The sequence below is a fragment of the Salmo trutta genome, chromosome 1, assembly GCF_901001165.1.
Source record: "Salmo trutta chromosome 1, fSalTru1.1, whole genome shotgun sequence".
NCBI lineage: Eukaryota > Metazoa > Chordata > Actinopteri > Salmoniformes > Salmonidae > Salmo > Salmo trutta.
This window is the reverse complement of record NC_042957.1, coordinates 54596050-54621258: the sequence shown is the minus strand read 5'-3', so window position 1 is coordinate 54621258 and position 25209 is coordinate 54596050. Positions and strand designations below refer to the sequence as shown.

General features: G+C 45.3%; 3 protein-coding genes across 3 annotated transcripts; 1 reads left to right on the top strand and 2 right to left on the bottom strand.

Annotated features, from left to right (window-relative positions):
• Positions 1 to 1140: 1140 nt before the first annotated feature.
• LOC115200987 (UV excision repair protein RAD23 homolog B-like) lies at positions 1141 to 7759 on the bottom strand. The gene is made up of 3 exons (XM_029764165.1): positions 6959 to 7759; positions 1633 to 1794; positions 1141 to 1513 (listed from the first exon to the last, which is right to left on the bottom strand). Exons 1-3 carry the CDS (start codon positions 7022 to 7024, stop codon positions 1352 to 1354), a joined length of 390 nt encoding a protein of 129 aa, XP_029620025.1. The 5' UTR covers positions 7025 to 7759; the 3' UTR covers positions 1141 to 1351.
• A 1023-nt stretch (positions 7760 to 8782) lies between these two features.
• Positions 8783 to 17369, top strand: LOC115194953 (ubiquitin carboxyl-terminal hydrolase 37-like). The gene is made up of 15 exons (XM_029754887.1): positions 8783 to 9267; positions 9376 to 9461; positions 9550 to 9592; positions 9770 to 9889; positions 10060 to 10191; positions 13192 to 13330; positions 13458 to 13594; positions 15229 to 15322; positions 15423 to 15502; positions 15709 to 15846; positions 15950 to 16023; positions 16184 to 16251; positions 16420 to 16489; positions 16562 to 16700; positions 16914 to 17369. Exons 1-15 carry the CDS (start codon positions 8783 to 8785, stop codon positions 16948 to 16950), a joined length of 1842 nt encoding a protein of 613 aa, XP_029610747.1. The 3' UTR covers positions 16951 to 17369.
• Positions 17370 to 18762: 1393 nt separating this feature from the next.
• LOC115200974 (UV excision repair protein RAD23 homolog B-like) lies at positions 18763 to 25209 on the bottom strand. Its single transcript, XM_029764142.1, has 3 exons — positions 25081 to 25209; positions 19255 to 19416; positions 18763 to 19135 (listed from the first exon to the last, which is right to left on the bottom strand). The coding sequence occupies exons 1-3, from the start codon at positions 25144 to 25146 to the stop codon at positions 18974 to 18976; spliced, it is 390 nt and encodes a 129-aa protein (XP_029620002.1). The 5' UTR covers positions 25147 to 25209; the 3' UTR covers positions 18763 to 18973.

Here is a 25209-nt window from a genome sequence, read left to right as displayed (position 1 = left end):
CACCTTTGGCAGCGATTACACCCTCGAGTCTTCTTGGGTATGACGCTACAAGCTTAGCACACCTGTATTTGGGGAGTTTCTCCCATTCTTCTCTGCAGATCCTCTCAAGCTCTGTCAGGTTGGATGGGGAGAATCGCTGCACAGCTATTTTCAGGTCTCCAGAGATGTTCAATCAGGTTCAAGTCTGGGCTCTGGCTGGGCCACTCAGAGACTTGTCCCCAAGCCACCCCTGCGTTGTCTTGGCTGTGTGCTTATGGCCGTTGTCTTGTTGGAAGTTGACCCCTTCGCCCCAGTCTGAGATCCTGAACGCTCTGGAGTTGGTTTTCATCAAGCATCTCTCTGTACTTTGTGCCGTTCATCTTTCCCTCGATTCTGACTAGTCTCCCAGTCCCTGCTGCTGAAAAACATCCCCGCAGCATGATGCTGCCACCACCATACTTCACCGTAGAAAGGGTGCCAGGTTTCCTCCAGATGAAACGCTTGGCATTCAGGCCAAGGAGTTCAATCTTGTTTCTCATGGTCTGAGAGTCTTTAGGTGGCTTTTGGCAAACTCCAAGCATGCTGTCATATGCCTTTTGCTGAGAAGTGGCTTCCGTCTGGCCACTCTACCAGAAAGACCTGATTGGTGGAGTGCTGCAGAGATGGTTGTCCTTCTGGAGGGTTCTCCAATCTCCACAGAGGAACTCTGGAGCTCTGTCAGAGTGACCATCAGGTTCTTGTTCACCTCCCTGACCAAGGCCTTTCTCACCTGATTGCTCAGTTTGGCCAGGCAGCCAGCTCTAGGAGTCTTTGAGGTTCCAAACTTCTTCCATTTAGGAATGATGGAGGACAATTCCTTCGACCTCATGGCTTGGTTTTTGTTCTGACATGCACTGTCAACTGCGGGACCTTATATAGACAGGTGTGCCTTTCCAAATCATGTACAATCATGTACAAGTATTTCTGTTTTTTTATTTTGTATAAATTTGCTAGAATGTCTAAAAACCTGTCTTCACTTGTCATTATGGGGTATTGTGTGTAGATTGATGAGGATTTGTAATTTTTTTATCCTTTTTGAATAAGGCTGTAACGTAACAAAATGTGGAAAAAGTCAATGGGTGTGAATACGTTCCGAATGCACTGTATAAGAGGCAATCTCTATCATTCATTCATGTTGAGTAAAAAGTGGAAAAAGTTAATAATATTAAAACAATATTGTGTGTCTGTGCACAGTCTATCTACGCACTCCCTCAGGATTTGAATGTAACCACAAATACAATAAAGTAATGGAGCAATGAATGGCAATGTAACAGACCATACATCACAGATCAGTTTGGAAGACAGTCTTGACCCACAACTACTGTGGGAAAGACTAAGAGGACATCAGAGCTGGGGGCTCTGCGACTGGAGGTGTGGGCTCCTCTGGGGGGATAGGGATGGCTGCAGGGGCCGGGCCCGCAGACGACCCAGAGTCCTGGACAGGGGCCTTGGGTGCCTCTGAGGAAGGTGTTGAAGCAGCTGTGGCAGACTTTGCCTAGTTCCAGAGGAGATATAAACAGGCTATTACTGTCATCTATGCAGACAATCATGTAACCCAAAACAGGTGGGTGCAGCTCATTATGAGCAATAGTAAAATGGATTAGGGAAATGTACCTTCGATACCATAACTACAACGAAATTCTTCTCGTCAATTTTGTAGTCTTTAATAGGTGTGTCATCTTGCAGGATTTTGCCAGCATATATGAGCTTCTGTCCAGACACTGGGAAGTTATCTTTCCCCCTCTCTGCTTCTATCTTCTCCTTCAGTGCCTTCACCTGTTGAAACCAAAAATAAGCTGTTCAGCCTTGCTTTAATTGTTAAACACAGTGCAACCAAAAAGTTGCTCGCTAACACTGACTGTTTGAATTGCCCAACTTTTTACATTGCGGTTTACCTTACATGATGTAGCTAGCTAGCCATTTTCACTCGTTATGACCTAGCTAGTAAATGTCTGCTAGAATATTGCTGATTAATCGTCCAACTAGACTTGCATAGACTAAAATAGATAACGTAGTTAGCTAGCTAGCTAGTAATATGGCTGTCTAGCTAACGCTAGATAGTTGGCTTAAGCTGACATTAACGCGATGAAGGATAACTAACGTTGGCTAGTCATGTAGCAAGCTGATGTTTTAGCGGAGAATAATTTACCTAGCTAGCTAATAATGAGACTCAACATTGGATTAGCAAATTGACACACATTAGCTTGCAAGCTAGTTTGCTTTAGCTATGTGTAATATTAATATGTGAATACATACTGAATTATAATTGGATGTAAATACAAACAGCATGTAGAGCTAATGTTCACGGGTCCTCTGAAGGCAAGAGAAGAGGAAAAGTGTAGCTACCTGCTCCTCTGGATCGGTGAAAAAGGGAGAGATATTTACAACACATGGACACTTACCGAGGGTGAATCAAAGGTACTGAAAACATACTACGATCGTTTTGAAGCATATGTTGTGCCGAAGACTAATACAATTTTCGCTCGGTACAAATTCCATGAGAAAGTACAGGGAGCTAGCGAGTTTTTTGAACAGTTTGTGACTGAGCTGCGTCTGCTTGTGAAAGACTGTGATTATGCAAACAAGGATGAGATGGTCAGGGACCGTATTGTATTTGGAATACACTCACCGCGAGTGAGAGAGAACGTTTGAATGTTGGATCTGAGCTAACGCTAGACCAAGCTATCGACATAGCCAGATCTCACGAGCTAGCACAGGCTCAGATGAAAACCATTTCGCGCCGCGGCACGAGCGCATCACGTGAACAAGCAGTGCACGCAGTCAGACATCAAAGCACACCTCCGGTGCCCAGAGAGCGCGTTTCAGAACGGAGAGAGACATAACTCCAAAACAGAGCGTCACAGACTCAAAACGCCCCAAAACATGTGGATGTTGTGGATACAAAGTGCATGGCGAACAAGGAAATTGCCCAGCTAAAGGCAAACAGTGTACTAAATGTGGTAAATGGAATCACTTTGCAAAAGTGTGCAGAGCTTACCGTGGAAAAACAGTACACACAGTGAGTGAAGATGAAATGTCAATCAAAGAGTCAAATGATGATGAACTGTTTATTGATTCAGTGACACAAAAAAGTCACATATCAGAGACAGAGCAAGCCTTTGCTGACATTGAGATAGGAATACAAGGCTCAAAGCTAAAGTTCAAACTAGACACTGGTGCACAAGTAAACATTATTCCTCTGAATAAGTACAGCAGCTTGACATCTGAGTGCGAGCTACAGCCCACCATGCGCAGACTGACTGGTTATGGTGGTGAACAGCTCCCAGTAAAAGGCACATGCACTTTCAAATGCAAATACAAGGAAAGTGACATGATGTTGGACTTTTACATTGTTGACACTAGAGCACCTGCAGTGCTAGGTCTTAAAGCATGTTTAGACATGGACCTCATCAAGCTAGTTTTATCAGTAACAGCACCAGTAGAGACAGGAAATGTACTGGAGGAGTTTGCTGATGTCTTTACAGGAATAGGATTATTCCCAGGAGAATGTACCATTCACCTTGACCCAGACGCAACCCCAGTGGTCTACCCCCCGAGAAAGATTCCCCTTGCTCTTTGTGCCCGTCTGAAGAAAGAGTTGGAGAGCATGGAGCAATCTGACATAGTCACCAAGGTTACAGAACCGACTGACTGGGTAAATGCGTTAGTGGTGGTGGAGAAACCACGCACAGGCAAGCTCCGAGTATGCCTCGACCCAAGAGACTTGAACAAGGCTATCAAACGGCCCCATTACCCTTTACCGACGCTAGATGGTATCACACACAAGCTAGCGGGAGCACACTACTTCAGTGTCATGGACGCTAGATCAGGCTACTGGGCTATCAAGCTCACAGAAGAGTCATCTAAGCTCACAACATTCAGCACACCGTTTGGACGCTACAGGTTCTGTCGCCTGCCTTTTGGGATTATCTCAGCCCAAGACGAGTTTCAGCGAAAAGTCGACGAAGTGTACGAAGGCCTCGACGGAGTTGTGGCAATTGTGGATGACATCCTTGTTTATGGTCGAACCAAAGAGGAGCACGACCAAAACCTCCGCGCGATGCTGCAAAGGTCCCGCGAGAGAGGAGTCCGGCTCAACCCCGAGAAGAGCACAGTCAGCGCTACAGAGGTCAGCTACTTCGGACATCTTCTCACAGCGACTGGAATCAAGCCGGATCCACAGAAGATCTCAGCCATAAAAGAAATGGAGCCACCAAAGAACCGTGCAGAGCTGGAAACAGTGCTTGGCATGGTCAACTACTTAGCCAAGTTCGCACCCAGCCTCTCCAATGCTAATGCACCCCTGCATCAACTGCTAAAGCAGTCCAGTGAGTTTCTTTGGGACAAGCAACACGACATTGCTTTCCAGAATGTGAAAGACTTGATCACGAGAGAACCAGGACCAATCTTTGCCTACTACGACCCCAACAAAGAGCTCAGACTCCACGTGGACGCATCGAAGTATGGACTAGGTGCAGTGCTACTGCAAGAAGGAAAGCCCATCGGCTACGCTTCCAAATCTCTCACAGACTGTGAAATCAACTACGCTCAAATCGAAAAGGAGCTCTATGCCATTCTGTTCGGATGTAAACGTTTCCATCAGTACGTATATGGACGACAAGTCATTGTGGAATCCGACCACAAGCCCCTTGAGTCAATCATGAGGAAACCACTAGCTGCAGCCCCGCCAAGGCTACAGAGAATGATCCTTCAACTACAAAAATAGGACTTCACAATCACTCACCGTCCAGGCAAAGACATCCCTGTCGCAGACACACTCTCCAGGAAGTTTCTTACCTACAAGGACAGCAGCCTCAGTGAGGGCATGGACATGCAAATGCACACTGTGTACAGCAACTTACCAGTTAGTGACACGAAACTGAAGGAGATCCAAGCAGAAACAGACAAGGACTCACAACTCACACAGCTGAGGAAAGTCATACAGGATGGATGGCCTGAGGAGAGGAGAAAATGCCCTCAGAGCGTCTCAGAATTCTGGAACCATCGTGATGAACTATCACAGATCAACGGAATCCTTTTCAAAGGAGAGAAAATCATTATTCCTACCAGTCTCAGAGAAGAGATTTTGACAAAGATCCATGCTGGACACATGGGCATGGAAAAGTGCAAACAGAGAGCACGGGACATTATGTTTTGGCCTGGAATGTGCAAACAAATAGAGGACATTGTTGGTAGATGCACCATCTGTCTTGAAAGACGCCCCTCAAACACCAAAGAGCCAATGTTACCTCACTGTATCCCAGACCGACCCTGGCAGGTCGTGGCAACCGATCTGTTCACCTGGAACAACGAGGACTACATCGTAACAGTGGACTACTACAGCAGATACTTCGAACTCGACAAGCTTCACAGCACCACATCTGCAGCTGTGATACACAAGCTGAAAGCAGCCTTTGCCAGGCATGGCATTGTAGAGACTTTAATATCTGACAATGGGCCCTGTTACAAATCAAATGAGTTTGAATCCTTCACAAAAGCATGGGAGTTCACACATGTCACCACAAGCCCACATTACCCTCAAAGTAATGGCCTTGCTGAAAAATCTGTGCAGATTGCTAAATCACTAATGGACAAAGCAAAAGCAGACAAGAGAGACCCCTACCTCAGTCTCCTTGAATACCGCAACACTCCAGTTGACAACTTCAAATCACCAGCCCAGCTGTTGATGAGCCGCAGACTTCGCTCAACCCTTCCCAGCACCAACCAGCAGCTGCAACCTGAGGTCGTCAGCTACAAGGAAATGCATGAAAAACGTGCACAGAGACAACAACAAAAGCGATACTACGACAGGTCAGCTAGACCACTGCCACCACTGATCGACGGAGAGTCAGTTAGAATCCAGGAGCATGGCCTCTGGAAGCCAGCAGTCGTCATCCAGCCAGCTGACACTGAACGTTCATATCACGTCCGCACAGCAGAAGGAGCAGTGTACCGCCGCAATCGTCGTCACTTACTGAACACAAAAGAACAACACACTGATGAGATGAACTGTTCCCCTGAAAGAGAACGTGATGGACTAAAAACACACACAGCACAACATACACCACACTTACCTGCAACACCACAACAACTGTTGACTGACACAGAAGCATGCTCAACATCATATCGCACAAGGTCAGGAAGAGAGGTCAAGCCCAGAGCTGTCCTCGACCTGTGAAATGTCAAAGGGTGTAGGCGGATCGCTGCCCTAAAAGAGTTCCAGACTGTAAACTTGTTATTGAAAGTTCACTTGACATGCTTTGGTATTGTATTTGTTTGAAATGTTAAGATGTTATTTCTACAGTGAAAGCTGAGTTGCTGAGAATCCGTTGTTTGAAAAGTAACAGTATGTTGGATCATTGTTTCAGAGTAGGTTGATTCAGTTGGTGTATTATGCAATATAAATGGTTACTTACCTTGAGTTCAAACTACAGAGCATGTTTTCAAAAGAAAAGCTCAGAATATGTAAAACATTTGTATCTTGTTTTAAAAGAAGGGGGATGTAATATTCATATGTGAATACATACTGAATTATAATTGGATGCATTTTACCGCCGTATCATACTGTGCGGTGATTGGTTAAGACCACCCAGACGGTTAGGTCATGGTCAGTTGATCGTGGTTGGAGATAGGCGAACATGTAGTTGTAGCTAGTTAATAAAGAGTTATGTTAAGAAACATCCTGTAGTTCTACGTTTTATTATTTTGTACAAAGCGTACAAAACAAGACACTATGTCATGCTGGAAAGCTAAGACTAAGAACTAGCTAGTTAGCTAATGCTAGGGGTGTCAATAACTTCTAGCTAGCTAGCTAGCGTTAGCCTGTTAGTTGTATTATCCGAATTGATCATCTGGGACCAATTCATTTGGTCTTTCGTGCAAATAACAAAAAAGATAGTTAGCCAAGCGGGCTAGATAAAATGAACAAATGGGCACTTACCGTTTGATCTGGGTCTATGTCAATTTGAATGGTCTGCTGTTGCAGTGTTTTTAGTGTGATTTGCATTGTTGCGGTAGCTAACGCTGTTTTCCCCTTGCGCTTCGATTACAGCTGTGTTTTAAAATATTCAAAAGTAAAACAGAAACTACATTTAACCACAAGTTCAAGCGAGAGAATATTTATCCATGACCATGAGATGTGTCCGTGAGCACTCAGAAAATCGCCATCTTTGATGACACAAAACTCAGAAGTAGGTGCAGCGTAACGGTTTGCTGCCCAACTTGCAGCCTCGAGCGCTCTCTGAGTCTGATTGCTACAACCACTAACTGGTCAATCATATGAATATCCCGGTGAAATCACACACCTGGGGTGCCAGTTCATCCAGGTGGTAGTAGGATCTACAGTCTACTTTGCGAGAACAAATGATGCTTTGCATTTATGGCATGATCTGTTGACAGTTGTGACCGGTGCGGTGGCGACCAACTGGGTGTACAGAACAGCAAATATACAACAATTGTACTAACGTTAGTATTTTTGTTTAGTTTACAGTCACTAGGCAGAGTGGCACCTTTTCAATGAGGTACGGTCAGAGGTCCTCCTAACATACCCTGATGAAGACAGCTTGTCGGTCGGAACGTTGGATATTAGGTTATTCAATTATTGAGTCTGAGCTAGAGAGTGAGGCTCTCCTTTTCTTTTTCAAAGGTCATCCTAACAACCATTGCAAAGCTACACGTTCGATCTGTATCAGATCAGCGTCAACTGAAGTGAAATAGGCATTTTACTTTCCATAATAAAATATTACTCTAAAGTATTTTAAGAAGATAGAACCTAATAAATATGTTTTATGTTTACTGTATATTGTATAGGCTGTAAATGTGTCTTTACATTTGTCTATTGCTGGCAGCACCAATTCACCGAGTCAAATTCTGTGAATGTGTGAATGTAGGCCACTTGGGCAATACAAGTTATTTTGATTCTGATAGACAGTACTTCGAATTTCCTAGGCTCTTACTATATCCCATACAATCACGCGTCAGTGACCCAGGGAGCATGGGAGAAAGAGAAGACAATGTTTCCTCAATAAAAAAACAGGTTTATTGGCAAGAACCTAGTTATTTTGTATATTTTATGAAATAGGAATAACTCTGAATACACGATCAATTCATTTTGTAAATAATTTTTCAACATTTTGGTTTGTGTGATTTGTTGGCTATTTACGCTGGTAACGCGTAGTCAAGCGCATCATAATTTGGTTTATGACATCACAATGTTAAATAGGCAACATATTTTGATGTTCTGCAAAGTAAGGCATAGTCTACAAATACACTGAAATGGGATGTTTGTGTTGCTGTAAAAAGGTATATGTTTAGTCTGGGCTAGAATTGATCTAATTCTGTTACAATTTAGAGTATATTCTATTCTTTTCAGCTATTCCTAGTTGTTTCATTGTCTATTTATGTGTCCCATATGGCAGGATTTGGGACAGAGGGTATAACTGTATGGTTACAATGGTTTTATTTTTATAAACATGTATTTTTGCTATTTGTTAGCCTATGATACAGAATTCAATATGATTGGGCGACAAGTTCTTTATTTTATGGTCAGATCATGTGGTTTGGGTGTGACCTTTGCTGCTAGTTCAAATATAACAAGGTCTGTTGTGAAGCAAGTAAGATCTTTTTATTTGATTTGTTATGTACTATATTAGCTATATAATGTTTCTCCAAACAGAAAAAGAAGTGCAGAGTTCGCCTCGGGATTGGGAGCCGCTGTCCATCGCCGTTCCCAATCCCACCCAAACTGACGTCATTGGATGCCAGCATGGTAACTGTGTCAGTTTGGAAAAACCGGGAGAAGAAGAACGTAAAGGATCACCACCAACTTGATTCTTCCTTTGTCTCTTCTTTCCATTTGAAACCGTCTACAACATCTCTGACACCCCTCGACCCCTTGTCTGGCCGAACACCAATCGGCACTGCATCCCCCTCACCCCCCTCACCCCCTGGATCCCCTGTCAGATCCCCTTCCACTCTCTCCAAGTTCTTCAGCCTCTCTTCCCTCTCCTCTCTCCACCTGTCATCTGTCTCTTCTTCTTCTTCTTCAGAGGAAGGATCACAGACCTCCTCCCCTTTTAGTGCTTCCTCTGTTTCCCTGGCTGTCTCAACTCAGTCATCCTCCTCTGCCACTCCCCCCAGTCCTGCCTGCCCTTCCTCCACAACCCACGTCTCCTCCCCTGCCCCCCAGTCCTCCTCTCCAAACCCCCTGGACCACCGTGGAGAGACCAACAAAGACAGTGAGACTGCCAGGTACTGCAGCCTGATATCAAATTTCATGCCAACCAACACCATTGAATTGAAATGAAAAAGCCAATATAATATAGCTAACCTAATGCATATGTCTGTGTGTCTTTACAGAGATCTTGTAAGCTCTGAGGTCAAAGAGATGGGGGCAGTTGTTCCACAGACAAAGAGAATGGTACCCCGATTTGCTGGCATCGCAGGTCTGTAAACGGGTGCCATATGTTGGTGCTATTTTTATTGACACAGCTTCTTTCTTACCGCTGTCCGTCTCTCGGTCTCTCTCTGCAGAGGCCTCCATTGACCTGAGGGATTCCTCTGTCTCATTGGAGAGGTAAGTACTGTAGACAATAGCCACCTTCATCTCACTCGACTCTACATAAGAGTGGTCACTCACACCATGACATGGTAAGGAATATCTGTATGCTTGTACATTAAAACAGTGTTCAAACAGACCGGTTGGTGTCGAGCTACTGCTACTGAGGCCTCTAACCAGTCTCCCTTCCTCCAGGCCATTGGTCATGCCTCGGGAAGCCATGGCTCGCCTCCCAAACCTGTTCAGCAAGAGTAGCACCCAGCTGGGGGAGCAGAGCTGCACAGGCGAGGGCGAAGACAACACCAAGCTCCTCGGGTAAAACACACACACACCTACTCTTATCTCTGAGCTCTGCTTTTTGTTTTAAATAATTCTGTGTGGTATTCAGAGTTATCTTGCGTTCATGCCTTACAAATCCATTCATTAGTTTACCTTTGGTCCACTGTTCAGATATTAGTGTGTAACTGATGGCTTCTTTCCCACAGGTTGCCTAATATTGGCAACACCTGCTTCATGAACTCTGCTCTGCAGTGCCTGCTGGGGCTGCCAGCATTTTGCAGAGACATCCTGAGACAGCAGGACACTTGGAGTTCCTCCCCCTCCTCTAAACTGCTATGGTATACAGCCTCGCTTTCACTCTCCTGTCCCACCTGTACACATACTGACCCACCCATCTATACGCTTATAGTTACAGTACACAAGTCCCGCCTCAATGTATGTGTCAGTGGAGGCTGCTGAGGGGAGGACGGCTCGTAATGATGTCTGTAATGGAGCAAATGGAATGGCATCAAACACATAGAAACCATATGTTTGATGTATTTGATAGCATTCCACTGATTCCGCTCCAGCCATTACCAATTAAGGTGCCATCAACCTCCTGTGGTATGTATGTACAGTATGTATGTATGTATGTATGTATGTATGTATGTATGTATGTATGTATGTATGTATGTATGTATGTATGTATGTATGTATGTATGTATGTATCTATGTATCTATGTATCTATGTATACTAAACAAATATACTGCTCAAAAAAATAAAGGGAACACTTAAACAACACAATGTAACTCCAAGTCAATCACAGTTCTGTGAAATCAAACTGTCCACTTAGGAAGCAACACTGATTGACAATAAATTTCACATGCTGTTGTGCAAATGGAATAGACAACAGGTGGAAATTATAGGCAATTAGCAAGACACCCCCAATAAAGGAGTGGTTCTGCAGGTGGTAACCACAGACCACTTCTCAGTTCCTATGCTTCCTGGCTGATGTTTTGGTCACTTTTGAATGCTGGCGGTGCTTTCACTCTAGTGGTAGCATGAGACGGAGTCTACAACCCACACAAGTGGCTCAGGTAGTGCAGCTCATCCAGGATGGCGCATCAATGCGAGCTGTGGCAAGAAGGTTTGCTGTGTCAGCGTAGTGTGGAGGCGCTACCAGGAGACAGGCCAGTACATCAGGAGACATGGAGGAGGCCGTAGGAGGGCAACAACCCAGCAGCAGGACCGCTACCTCCGCCTTTGTGCAAGGAGGAGCAGGAGGAGCACTGCCAGAGCCCAGCAAAATTACCTCCAGGAGGCCACAAATGTGCATGTGTCTGCTCAAAACGGTCAGAAACAGACTCCATGAGGGTGGTATGAGGGCCCGACGTCCACAGGTGGGGGTTGTGCTTACAGCCCAACACCGTGCAGGTCGTTTGGCATTTGCCAGAGAACACCAAGATTGGCAAATTCGCCACTGGCGCCCTGTGCTCTTCACAGATGAAAGCAGGTTCACACTGAGCACATGTGACAGACGTGACAGAGTCTGGAGACGCCGTGGAGAAAGTTCTGCTGCCTGCAACATCCTCCAGCATGACCGGTTTGGCGGTGGGTCAGTCATGGTGTGGGGTGGCATTTCTTTGGGGGGCCGCACAGCCCTCCATGTGCTCGCCAGAGGTAGGCTGACTGCCATTAGGTACCGAGATGAGATCCTCAGACCCCTTGTGAGACCATATGCTGGTGCGGTTGGCCCTGGGTTCCTCCTAATGCAAGACAATGCTAGACCTCATGTGGCTGGAGTGTGTCAGCAGTTCCTGCAAGAGGAAAGCATTGATGCTATGGACTGGCCCGCCCGTTCCCCAGACCTGAATCCAATTGAGCACATCTGAGACATCATGTCTCGCTCCATCCACCAATGCCACATTGCACCACAGACTGTCCAGGAGTAGGCGGATGCTTTAGTCCAGGTCTGGGAGGACATCCCTCAGGAGACCATCCGCCACCTCATCAGGAGCATGCCCAGGCGTTGTAGGGAGGTCATACAGGCACATGGAGGCCACACACACTACTGAGCCTCATTTTGACTTGTTTTAAGGACATTACATCAAAGTTGGATCAGCCTGTAGTGTGGTTTTCCACTTTCATTTTGAGTGTGACTCCAAATCCAGACCTCCATGGGTTGTTAAATTGGATTTCCATTGATTATTTTTGTGTGATTTTGTTGTCAGCACATTCAACTATGTAAAGAAAAAAGTATTTCATTCATTCAGATCTAGGATGTGTTATTTTAGTGTTCCCTTTATTTTTTTGAGCAGTGTATATAAATGCAACATGCAACAATTTCAAATATTTGACTCTGTTACAATTCATATAAGGAAATGAGTCTATTGAAATAAATTCATTAGGCCATAATCTATGGATTTCACGACTGAGCAAGGGCACAGCCATGGGTGGGGCTGGGAGGGCGTAGGCCCACCCACTGGGGAGTTAGGCCCAGCCGATCAGAATGAGATTTCCCCCACAAAAGGGCTTTATTACAGACAGTAATACTCCTCAGCACCCCCTCAGACGATGCCGCAGGTGAAGAAGCTGGATGTGGAGGTCCTGGGCTTGTGTGGTTACACGTGGTCTGCGGTTGGGAGGCCGGTTGGACGTACTGCCAAATTCTCTAAAACAATGTTGGAGATGGCTTATGGTATAGAAATGAACATTCAATTCTCTGGCAACAGCTCTGGTGGACATTCCTGCTGTCAGCATGCCAATTGCACACTCCCTCAAAACCTGTGACATCTGTGGTATTGTGTTGTGTAACAAAACTGCACATTTTAGAGTGGCCTTTTATTGTCCTCAGCACAAGGTTTACCTGTGTACCTGTGTGATGATCATGCTGTTTAATCAGCTTCTTGATATACCACCTGTCAGGTGGATGGATTATCTTGGCAAAGGATAAATGCTCACTAACAGGGATGTTAACAAATTTGTGCACAGAATTTGAGAAAAATAAGCTTTTTGTACATATGGAACTTTTCTGTGATCTTTTATTTCAGCTCATGAAACATGGGACCAACACTTCACATGTTGCATTTATATTTTTGTTCAGTGTACTGTATGTATGTATGTATGTATGTATATATGTATGTATACTGTCTTTTGTACACTCTTAGTGCCTCATATGATTTTTAAGATAAAACCACACCCAACTCAGCTACTGATTAACACCAGAGATGATTTCCTGTCACAATCAGGAATCAGTTGAATCATATTTGATCAGAGGCTAAAGTAGAAGCACAGAGCTAATCTGTGGCCAAAGTGAGAGAGTGAAACCTGAATGCATGCTCTTTGTCTCCCTCCACAGCTGCTTTGCCGAGTTACATCAGGCAAGGCTTTCTGGAGGCACTATCAATGCTAAGAAAAAGGAAAAGATGAAAATCCTTCAAACAGTCAAGCGCTGTCTCTCCGTTGTCAATGAGGACTATGAGGACGACGGTGAACAGGTAAGATATTATATGCTAAAAGACTCACTTAACAATAAACCTGGGACACGTGACCATCTTTTTCGTTAGCTCTGTTTCAGTTGTAGTTGTTGATGTATTTTCTGTTTCTTTCCCATTCTTCTCTTAGGATGCCCATGAATGTGTGTTGCTCCTCCTCTTTCAGCTGAAGGAGGAGGGTATGGCATTAAAGGGCTCCCCAGAGCCATACACCTGCCCCGTGAAGCAGTTAGAATTCAAGCTGAAGACTTTCCGTACCTGCACCAGGTAACAGCTGTCATTTGTATATGGTGTACCTTGATGTCTTCAACACATTTGTGAGGAGGTTTAATGTCAGCATAACATGCAGGATACAGAGGTAAAGCATTAACCTCTTGCGTGTATCCTACCACTGGGGGCGCCACAGCGCATTTTGGAAAAAATTCGTTCCCATTTTCAACGGCCTACTAATCAAACTCAGAAGCTAGGACATGCATATACTTATTTTATATGGATAGAAAACACCCTAAAGTTTCTAAAACTGTTTGAATGGTGTCTGTGAGTATAACAGAACTCGTATGGCAGTCAAAACCCCGAGACCGATTGAACCAGGAAGTGGGATTCTGAATTGTGGACTCGACTTCACAGCCTTCCCTGTAATTCACAACGTGAAAAAATGATAATTGAGCACTTTCCAGTGCTTCCACTAGATGTCCCCAGTCTTTACAAAGTGTTTTGAGGCTTCTGCTGTCGAAACTCAGTGTAGGAGACGATGAGGCAATTGGTCACAGTAGTAGGGCCATCAGCATTGTGACGTCGGCGGCCGTGTCTGCCCCCACCTTTGGAAACGTTTTGAAACACAATGAAATCGTCCCACTCGAATCTTATTGGCTCTCTTGTTGAAACAGGCCCTGAAGATTAATGTTATACAACGTTTGACATGTTTGAACGAACCTAAAGAAGGGAAAATAGTCATTTTTCGTTAGCCAAGTCCCGCGCCCGTATCAACCTTTGGTTACAGCCTTCGGACGCGCTAACAACATCAAGCTAATGGAACATAAAGGATGGACTTTTTCGACCGAAAATACATTTGTCGTGGACCTGGGATTCCTGGAAGTGCTTTCTGATGAAGACAACTAAAGGTGAGGGATTATTGGCAATATTATACAAGATCAGATGTGATGTGCGATTGTTCCAAGATGGCGACGAGCTAGGCTTTCTAGCTCATTTTCTGAGTATCGCATCCCCTTTTATCTCAGTGTGATTACCCTGTAAAGTTCATTTAAAATCTGTTATGACGGGTGTTTTCAAGAGATATTCATATATAAATCTTAGAATGACAATGTAAAAAAAAATAATCGTTTTCGAATAGTAATTTATAAATTTGTAGCACTGTTTCCCGGGACGCATTTTATGGGAAAATAGTTAGTCAACGTCAGGTGCCGATGTAAAATGCTGTTTTTATATAGAAATATGACCTTTATTGAACAAAAGATTGCATGCTGTGTGTAACATGATGTCCTAGGTGTGTCATCTGATGAAGTTTGTAAAAGGTTAGTGCTGCATTTAGCTGTTTTTTGGTTATATGTGATGCATGTGCTTGGTCGGAAAATTCATATGATGCTACTTTTACCATGTACTCCTCTAACATAATCTAATATTGTGCTTTTCCTGTAAAACCTTTTTGAAATCGGACAACGAGGGTCGATTCAAGAGAGGTGGAACTATAAAACGAAATGAGACAGTCCTATATTTGAAAGAAAAAAAAATATTGAATTTCGTTATGCTAATGTCGCTAGGAGTTTTCGCTGGAAAATGATCCCGCTAACGGGATGAGACGCTTAAGTTAAGATAGTTAGTGTGTAGAGGGATCAAAAGGTTTGTGTTGGAGAGCTGATGCATTTCTCTCCGTACCTCTGAAGCTGTGGAGTTATAGTGTATGGTCAGGAGGATTACAATCACCTGTCACTGAACCTGAGCCAAGACCTGACACACAGCCTGGACCTCTACTTTAAGGTCAGCACTTAGCTTCAACCAAGAGTTAGTGAGTATGTCAAGGAACACTATCATTAATGTCATAATGTTCATAATTGTATTGCTATTCTTTGTTACCTAGCCATCTGCGTTAGAGTGTGCATGCAGGGTGTGCTCAGGCAGCATGGCATCTGTGACTAGGCACTTCCTCACGCTGCCCCGGTGAGTCCCCCCCATCATCATCTCAGATTACAATTGACAGTCCTGATCTAACTCACCAAACTGGGTTATTGATTTGACTACAAGACTGATGCCTTTGTCTGTGTGAATGCCTGCCTGGTCGTCTGTGTATGTGAATGCCTGCCTGCCTCTGCCCGTCTGTCCGTCTGTCTGTGTGTGTGTGTGAATGCCTGTCTGTCTCTGAGCAGGGTCCTAATGCTTCATATCAAGCGGTTTACTGCAGGCAACTGGGAGCCAGAGAAGGTGGATGATCCCATATCCATCCCTGCAGAACTGACCCTCCCAGCCGTATGTGGGGCGACAGCCCCTGTCCAGCATGGAGCCAGGTTGGTTTAGACTCTGTTTGGGCACATTGCACATTGGGTAGCCAACACACACCATGATTTTCACACACTAGATATTTATTTTCAATGCCATCAATTTACACAGGGCAAGCTCCATGGGGAAAAATAACATGGACAACACACCTGCAAACTCCCCGAAAGGCACCCTTGATAGACCAGGTAGGACATTGTGTTACTGACATCATGCAGAACAGCCTCTCATGAAACAGGACTATTGAGGAAAGCAAGTCAGAAGCTGAAGTTAAGAGTATATTTATTGATAGGTTTCCACTTCACTTTCTGGTTTGCATTTACACTATATTTGATATACCCCCACCAGCTTCAAATTCCTCTGACCAGCTAGAGAAACCAGCTGACAGTGAGAAAGAGCAGCAGGCAGCCGCTGTGGTGAGGAGAGAGAGAGAAATAGAGAAAGAGAGAGAGAGATAGAAAAATAGATAACAGATAATTCCATCGAGTTGAGATAGTGGGCGGATCAAGATAAGGCAGTTATAGAAGCCACCCCTATCCTGTAGACAAAATAACAATCCTATTATTAAATGTGTTTCCTTACAGAGACACCAGCCAGACAATATCTACAAATTGTCAAGTGTGATCTCACATCTGGGAGACAACATGTGTACAGGTAAAATGCACGCACGCACACACAATTCTGAAAGCTTAATGTACACCCTATTCTGTTTCCCTTGTTCCCTAGGCCACTACATCAGTGATGTTTTGGACAGCCGTGGCAGTGGGTGGCTCTGCCTGGATGACGCACATGTCTTGAGGACAGATGAGGCCACTGTGCTGAGGGCAACGGCACAGACTGCCTACATCCTGTTCTATGTCTGCAGGTAAGGCTCTAGCCCACACATTTGAGAAGAATGCCACAAATGGAGTCAATCACGACAATGAGTCATCAAGGGAAAAAAAATTGTTCAAAGCTAGAAAGATGATTAATTGACCATGCATTAAGAGTTATCCCTTTAACCTGTAATCCCTCTGTATGTGTTATTTTCCAGACATTGTATGTACATGTAAGATCTCCCTGTCATTTCTCATTGTAGTGGACCAGGTGAAGGAGACCAGGCCCCTCACTACTAGGAGAAGCACCAGGAGAACCCATCGTTAGGGGCACAGCGCTCAGGGACCACCTGGAGTAGCACCTACCGCACACCAAGAAACATCAGATTCATCGAATTAGGATGCCCTAGACCACCATCAAGCTGCCCTAGACCACCATCACGCTGCCCTAGACCACCATCAAGCTGCCCTAGACCACCATCAAGCTGCCCTAGACCACCATCAAGCTGCCCTAGACCACCATCAAGCTGCCCTAGACCACCATCAAGCTGCCCTAGACCACCATCAAGCTGCCTTAGACCACCATCAGACCACCAGGACATCAGTCTGCTCTAGACAACACCAGGACATCAGGCTGCCCTAGACCACCAGAAGAAACAGCCTACACCACTGTAGGCTATCCACTGTATGTTTACAATTATATAAATATAAAACATCTCACCTACCTAGTGCAATTCATTTTCCTTTACTGTACATGGTAGTTAATAACTGTACCTACAGTGCATTCAGAAAGTATTCAGACCCCTTGACTTTTTCCACATTTTGTTAAGTTACAGCCTTATTCTAAAATGGATTAAATTGTTTTTCTTCTCATCAATCTACCCCATAATGACAGCAAAAACAGGTTTTTTGAATTTTTTGCAAATTTATAAAGAAAACAAAAAGCTTAACTATCACATTTACATAAGTATTCAGACCCTTTACTCAGTACTTTGTTGAAGCACCTTTGGCAGCGATTACACCCTCGAGTCTTCTTGGGTATGACGCTACAAGCTTAGCACACCTGTATTTGGGGAGTTTCTCCCATCCTTCTCTGCAGATCCTCTCAAGCTCTGTCAGGTTGGATGGGGAGAATCGCTGCACAGCTATTTTCAGGTCTCCAGAGATGTTCAATCAGGTTAAAGTCTGGGCTCTGGCTGGGCCACTCAGAGACTTCTCCCCAAGCCACCCCTGCGTTGTCTTGGCTGTGTGCTTATGGCCGTTGTCTTGTTGGAAGTTGACCCCTTCGCCCCAGTCTGAGATCCTGAACGCTCTGGAGTTGGTTTTCATCAAGCATCTCTCTGTACTTTGTGCCGTTCATCTTTCCCTCGATTCTGACAAGTCTCCCAGTCCCTGCTGCTGAAAAACATCCCCACAGCATGATGCTGCCACCACCATACTTCACCGTAGAAATGGTGCCAGGTTTCCTCCAGATGAGACGCTTGGCATTCAGGCCAAGGAGTTCAATCTTGTTTCTCATGGTCTGAGAGTCTTTAGGTGGCTTTTGGCAAACTCCAAGCGTGCTGTCATATGCCTTTTGCTTCCGTCTGGCCACTACCAGAAAGACCTGATTGGTGGAGTGCTGCAGAGATGGTTGTTCTTCTGGAGGGTTCTCCAATCTCCACAGAGGAACTCTGGAGCTCTGTCAGAGTGACCATCAGGTTCTTGTTCACCTCCCTGACCAAGGCCTTTCTCACCTGATTGCTCAGTTTGGCCAGGCAGCCAGCTCTAGGAGTCTTTGAGGTTCCAAACTTCTTCCATTTAGGAATGATGGAGGACAATTCCTTCGACCTCATGGCTTGGTTTTTGTTCTGACATGCACTGTCAACTGCGGGACCTTATATAGACAGGTGTGCCTTTCCAAATCAAGTATTTCTGTTTTTTATTTTGTATAAATTTGCTAGAATGTCTAAAAACCTGTCTTCACTTTGTCATTATGGGGTATTGTGTGTAGATTGATGAGGATTTGTAATTTTTTTATCCTTTTTGAATAAGGCTGTAACGTAACAAAATGTGGAAAAAGTCAATGGGTGTGAATACGTTCCGAATGCACTGTATAAGAGGCAATCTCTATCATTCATTCATGTTGAGTAAAAAGTGGAAAAAGTTAATAATATTAAAACAATATTGTGTGTCTGTGCACAGTCTATCTACGCACTCCCTCAGGATTTGAATGTAACCACAAATACAATAAAGTAATGGAGCAATGAATGGCAATGTAACAGACCATACATCACAGATCAGTTTGGAAGACAGTCTTGACCCACAACTACTGTGGGAAATACTAAGAGGACATCAGAGCTGGGGGCTCTGCGACTGGAGGTGTGGGCTCCTCTGGGGGGATAGGGATGGCTGCAGGGGCCGGGTCCGCAGACGACCCAGAGTCCTGGACAGGGGCCTTGGGTGCCTCTGAGGAAGGTGTTGAAGCAGCTGTGGCAGACTTTGCCTAGTTCCAGAGGAGATATAAACAGGCTATTACTGTCATCTATGCAGACAATCATGTAACCCAAAACAGGTGGGTGCAGCTCATTATGAGCCATAGTAAAATGGATTAGGGAAATGTACCTTCGATACCATAACTACAACGAAATTCTTCTCGTCAATTTTGTAGTCTTTAATAGGTGTGTCATCTTGCAGGATTTTGCCAGCATATATGAGCTTCTGTCCAGACACTGGGAAGGTATCTTTCCCCCTCTCTGCTTCTATCTTCTCCTTCAGTGCCTTCACCTGTTGAAACCAAAAATAAGCTGTTCAGCCTTGCTTTAATTGTTAAACACAGTGCAACCAAAAAGTTGCTCGCTAACACTGACTGTTTGAATTGCCCAACTTTTTACATTGCGGTTTACCTTACATGATGTAGCTAGCTAGCCATTTTCACTCGTTATGACCTAGCTATTAAATGTCTGCTAGAATATTGCTGATTAATCGTCCAACTAGACTTGCATAGACTAAAATAGATAACGTAGTTAGCTAGCTAGTAATATGGCTGTCTAGCTAACGCTAGATAGTTGTTTGAATGTTAAATGACGAGACAGAGGCATTGATGCGAGTAACCAGTCTTGTTCAGTATATTGCCATACATCCGGGTATTTCAAGCACACTGGTAAAACACTGGAGTTGCAGTAATTAACATTTACCAACAGATGGCATCACTGTGCCATCTTACACCCATAACATCTTTCCTTTTATAAAATAGGACAGGAGCTGTCAATTCACTAACAAAACAAACCTAGTAATAATTTCCAACATGAACAGTTTAGTATTTTATTTATTTATTTATTTTCTTCTCAGGTAACAACTTAACACATTTTGATACTCTCTTCACTTTTATCTCTGTCTGTCAACAATCCCTAATGGGAAACCTACAGATTAAGTATTTTTGGTGGCTGGGACAGACGCCCACAGCGTGAAAAGACAGGGGGCTTGTCTGCGAGGACTGCGGGTTCCCGCACAGGCGTGTCACCTGACTGTCTAAGGGGAGTATTGATGGGCGAGGGAGCGGCCGACCTGTGATCCCCTGGCTCTTCGCCCAGTGCCTCAGGCCCCATGTGACTTGCTGGGGTTCTGTCTTTTGTCATGCGACTCCTTTGACCATCAGGGTTCTGAGTAGGTGCTGGCTCAGCAATCCGAAGGTCAACCCTGTTACGACGGTACCGTGATCCATTCACCTCGACCAAGTAGGAGCGTGGTGCCACTTTCTGTACACAGGATCCGAGTCTCCAGAGGCCAGTCCGGTCCCCTGGTAGTGGCTTCATCCGCACCGTTTCACCCACCCTGAGCTCAGGTAAGTCTTTTGCTGATTTGTCATAGATGAACTTGGAGACCTGTCTTCTGTGACGTAGCTTCACCAGCACGTCTGTCACCACACATGGCTCCAGGAGAGTGCTGGCTACTGGCAGAGCTGCTTTTAAGCGCCGTGCCATGAGGCGCTGGGCCGGGCTGCTATCCATGCCTTCTGTCGGGGTATTGCGCCACTGCAGGATTGCTTTCCAGGCATCTTTGCCCTCTCGCAGAGCTTTTTGCAGAGGTTCTTTGCGATTTTGACTGCGGACTCCGCCTTCCCATTAGCTTTTGGGTGTCGTGGTGATGAAGTGACGTGCTCGAATTCCCAATCTGCAGCAAATTTTCGGAACTCAACTCCGGAGAATTGGGGTCCATTGTCTGAAATTACCCTATCTGGCTGGCCATAGCGGGCAAACTGAGCCTTGCAGCGTTTGATTGTTGTCTCTGCTGAGAGGTCGGGGAGGAGGTCAATCTCCCAGAAGTCTGAGTAATGATCGACTACCAGCAGAAAGTCTTTGCCACTGTGCTGGAAGAGATCTAGACTTACTATCTGCCAGGGGCGCATCGGTAGCTCGTGGGACATCATCGTCTCTCTCTGTTGCTCAGTGGCATATTCATTGCAGATTGTGCATTTACTGACATAGTCTTTGATTTCACTCTGCATTCCTGGCCAATACAGTGTGTCACGTGCTTGTCTGTAACAGGCCTCACCTCCTATGTGACTTGAGTGCACGCGCGCCAACATCTCAGGGCGCAGAGACCGGGGAATAACGACTCTCTGACCCTTGAATATTACTCCGTTTTGAACACTGAGCTCCTCTTTGACTGGCCAATAATCTCTGACGGCTAAAGCAGTTTCTTCCTTGCAGTCGGGCCAGCCCATCAGAATCACAGACCTCAATGCCTGGAGTTGCTCGTCCCTGTCTGTGTGCTGTCTGATTTGTATAAGGCGCTGGTCCGTGACATTGAGGTAGTCAGCCTGGTTGATGTGTTCAACATCCACTTGCTCTGTTTGTAAGCTGCACACTGCGTGTCGTTCATGCATGGAGCGTGTGTGAGTGCCTGATGCAGTAGCCCTGCTGAGCGTGTCACTCACATACATCTCTGGCCCTGGCTTATACACCACCTTGAGGTCGTAGTTTTGTAGGGCCAGTAGCATGCTCTGCAGTCGTTTCGGGGCATTCAGGAGAGGCTTGCTGAATATAGCAATAAGGGGCTTGTGATCTGTCTCTGCGGTAATATTGTTGCACCTGTACAGATAGTGGTGGAAGCGTTGGCATGCAAACACAATGCTGAGGCACTCCTTCTCTATCTGGGCATAGTTCTGCTCTGTTGGGGTGAGTGCCCTAGAGGCGAATGCCACAGGCTGGCCCTCCTGCATGAGGCAACAGCCAAGTCCATACTGGCTTGAGTCACTCTGAATCGTGACAGTTTTGACACATCGTAGTATCGCAGTACAGGTGTCTGGGTGACCAGTTGTTTTATTTCCCTCACCGCTGCGTCATGTTTTGGGAGCCAATACCAGATGGTGTCCTTGTCCATGAGCCTCCTTAGTGGCTCACACACTTCAGAGAGCCGCGGTAGGAATTTGGCCAGGTAGGTGACGAATCCGACGAAGCGCTGCACTGCCTTCACGTCAGATGGGTGGGGCATTTCCAAGACAGCCTTCACTTTTTCAGGATCCGCCTTCAATCCAGTGGAGGACAAGATGTGCCCATGAAAGCGGACCTCTGGCACTTTAAACTGAAGCTTTTTTATGCTTAGCCTTAGCTTGACCTGTCTGCATCTGACCATCAGGGCCAGCAGCTTGGCGTCATGGTCACATTCTGCCTCCACATCACTGTCCCCACAGCCCACTACGAGGATGTCATCTGCTATGGGTTCCACGCCACTGAGTCCCATCAACAGCTCATGCTGTTTCCGCTGATACACCTCTGGAGCCACGGAGACACCAAACGGGAGCTTCAACCACCTCTTCCTGCCCCAGGGTGTCCAAAAGGTGGTCATGTAGCTGCTGGGCTCGTCGAGCTTGCACTGCAGGAAGGCATCTCTGGCGTCCACGAGCGTGAAGACTCTGGCCTTTGGGAGCTTGTAAAGAACATCCTCCAACGTGGGCATAATGTAATGTGAGCGTCTCAGAGCCCGGTTGAGGTGTTTAGGATCAATGCATATCCGTAGCTTGTCTGGTTTCTTGACGATGACCATATTACTTATCCAGTCTGTAGGCTCGGTGACGGATATCATGTGGCCATCTGCTTCGTATTTGTCAAGCTGAGCCTTTGTAGCTGCTTTCATGGCCACTGGTACATTGCGGGGTGCACACTGGACAGGCTGGATTGCTGCGTCCAACTCAAAGTGGACTTCGCCGGGAACTTACTCAACCGGTGCATTGAAGACATCATGGTACTTGCTTAGGAGTGTCTCCTTGCTCAGGGGCCCAGCCTGGACATTGTCTATAATGTTAAGATCAGCTGGGATGGTGAAGTTAATAAGTCCAAGGCGCTCGCATGTAGAACCTGACAGTAATGGCTGTTGACTAGCCTCAACTATTTCAAACTCAAGGGTGTGTTTCTGGCCACGTAAAACACACTCTGTCACAAACAGGCCTAAAGAGGTCATGAACTGTCCTGAATACAGTTTCAGCTTGGTGCTACTCTGTGTGAGTTTGTCTCTGGGCGCGAGCCTCCTTTTGTCTTTAAGGCTCATAACGTTACATGTGGCCCCTGAATCTAGCTGGCATTGCTGTGGTTTATTATTAAGTAGCAGAGTGACAAACCACTTTTGTCCTTTTGCCCTCAGTGCCCCTATGCACTCGCTAGCATATACATCCTCTGTGCTGTTGTTCCCTTCATCTGTGTTTGTTTCAATGGAGTGCACTTTACCCTCCTTTCTCTTGCTTTTCATGCAGACCCTTGCGAAGTGATTAGCTGTACCACAGGATTTGCATATTTTTCCATAGGCTGGGCAGTATTCTTTTCCTCGTCCATGAGAAATGCCACAATATCTGCACGTATTGGGGTTGTCTGCTGCAGAGTTGGCTGTAGTATTAGCATTAGCTGTGGCAAAGGGGAATTTCCTTACTGGCTGCCTGAATGTAGCATTGACATTGTCCATATGTTGTCTTTCTAGTTCCATGGACCTTATCCGTATATCAGTAAGCTCTGCTGCACGGCATGTCTCCACTGCCAAGACCAGCGTCAGGTCAAGTTCTCTCAGCAAACGTCTGCGGGTGCCCTCATCAGTTATGCCAAGCACTAGCTTATCTCTGATCAGTTCATCTCTTAAAGCACCATAGTCACATGTAGCTGCCTTTTCCCTTAGCCTAGTGACAAAGCTGTCAATGGACTCCCCGTCCTCCTGTTTGCAACAACCTAAAACATAACGCTCGTAGATAACATTCTTTGCTGGCTTGAAGTAATGTTCAAGAGCATCAAGAATAGCTGTAGCGTTACCTTGCTGAGTTGCTGTTAGGTTCAGGTTGTGTTTGTATACGTGTCGGCATTCTGTTCCCATTATAGTCCTCAAAGTGGCAGCCACTACCTCATCGTCCTTTTCCTGAAGTCCCGTTGCTAGTGCATAGTCCTCCCATTCACCTCTAAACGTATCCCAGTTTGTGCTCCAGTCTCCGCTAAGCTTCATAACGGCGGGAGGGGGAATGTTCGCTGCCATGTCTAACCGGTGCTAACAACACTGAAGCTAACTAGCAAACTCACTCTAGCTAAGGTCAATTCCGGCGTCAGGCGAAGTTTTACTCAAATAAGCATTTTTCAGGGGTAAACCAGAACAGGTGGCTCTAATTTGCAAAAAGCATGGTTAGTTATCCGACTCTGACACCATGTTTGAATGTTAAATGACGAGACAGAGGCATTGATGCGAGTAACCAGTCTTGTTCAGTATATTGCCATACATCCGGGTATTTCAAGCACACCGGTAAAACACTGGAGTTGCAGTAATTAACATTTACCAACAGATGGCAGCACTGTGCCATCTTACACCCATAACAATAGTTGGCTTAAACTGACATTAACGCGATGAGGGATAACTAACGTTGGCTAGTCATGTAGCAAGCTGATGTTTTAGCGGAGAATAATTTACCTAGCTAGCTAATAATTAGACTCAACATTGGATTAGCAATTGACACACATTAGCTTGCAAGCTAGTTTGCTTTAGCTATGTGTAATATTCATATGTGAATACATACTGAATTATAATTGGATGCATTTTACCGCTGTATCATACTGTGCGGTGATTGGTTAAAACCACCCAGACGGTTAGGTCATGGTCAGTTGATCGTGGTTGGAGATGGGCGAACATGCAGTTGTAGCTAGTTAATAAAGAGTTATGTTAAGAAACATCCTGTAGTTCTGCGTTTTATTATTTTGTACAAAGCGTACAAAACAAGACACTATGTCATGCTGGAAAGCTAAGACTAAGAACTAGCTAGTTAGCTAATGCTAGGGGTGTCAATAACGTCTAGCTAGCTAGCGTTAGCCTGTTAGTTGTATTATCCGAATTGATAATCTGGGACCAATTCATTTGGTCTTTCGTGCAAATAACAAAAAATAGTTAGCCAAGCGGGCTAGATAAAATGAACAAATGGGCACTTACCGTTTGATCTGGGTCTATGTCAATTTGAATGGTCTGCTGTTGCAGTGTTTTTAGCGTGATTTGCATTGTTGCGGTAGCTAACGCTGTTTTCCCTAGAGCTTCGATTACAGCTGTGTTTTAAAATATTCA

What these genes read in the sequence shown, in the direction of transcription:
- LOC115200987 (XM_029764165.1), bottom strand. Translation starts at nt 7,024, where the DNA reads ATGCAAATCACACTAAAAACACTGCAACAGCAGACCATTCAAATTGAC. An exon ending in ACATAGACCCAGATCAAACG is followed by an intron (nt 1,795 to 6,958) that starts GTAAGTGCCCAT and finishes TGGTTTCAACAG; the next exon opens with GTGAAGGCACTGAAGGAGAA. An exon ending in TTGTAGTTATGGTATCGAAG is followed by an intron (nt 1,514 to 1,632) that starts GTACATTTCCCT and finishes CTCTGGAACTAG; the next exon opens with GCAAAGTCTGCCACAGCTGC.
- LOC115194953 (XM_029754887.1), top strand. Translation starts at nt 8,783, where the DNA reads ATGGTAACTGTGTCAGTTTGGAAAAACCGGGAGAAGAAGAACGTAAAG. An exon ending in AGGCACCCTTGATAGACCAG is followed by an intron (nt 16,024 to 16,183) that starts GTAGGACATTGT and finishes TACCCCCACCAG; the next exon opens with CTTCAAATTCCTCTGACCAG. An exon ending in AGCAGCAGGCAGCCGCTGTG is followed by an intron (nt 16,252 to 16,419) that starts GTGAGGAGAGAG and finishes GTTTCCTTACAG; the next exon opens with AGACACCAGCCAGACAATAT.
- LOC115200974 (XM_029764142.1), bottom strand. Translation starts at nt 25,146, where the DNA reads ATGCAAATCACGCTAAAAACACTGCAACAGCAGACCATTCAAATTGAC. An exon ending in ACATAGACCCAGATCAAACG is followed by an intron (nt 19,417 to 25,080) that starts GTAAGTGCCCAT and finishes TGGTTTCAACAG; the next exon opens with GTGAAGGCACTGAAGGAGAA. An exon ending in TTGTAGTTATGGTATCGAAG is followed by an intron (nt 19,136 to 19,254) that starts GTACATTTCCCT and finishes CTCTGGAACTAG; the next exon opens with GCAAAGTCTGCCACAGCTGC.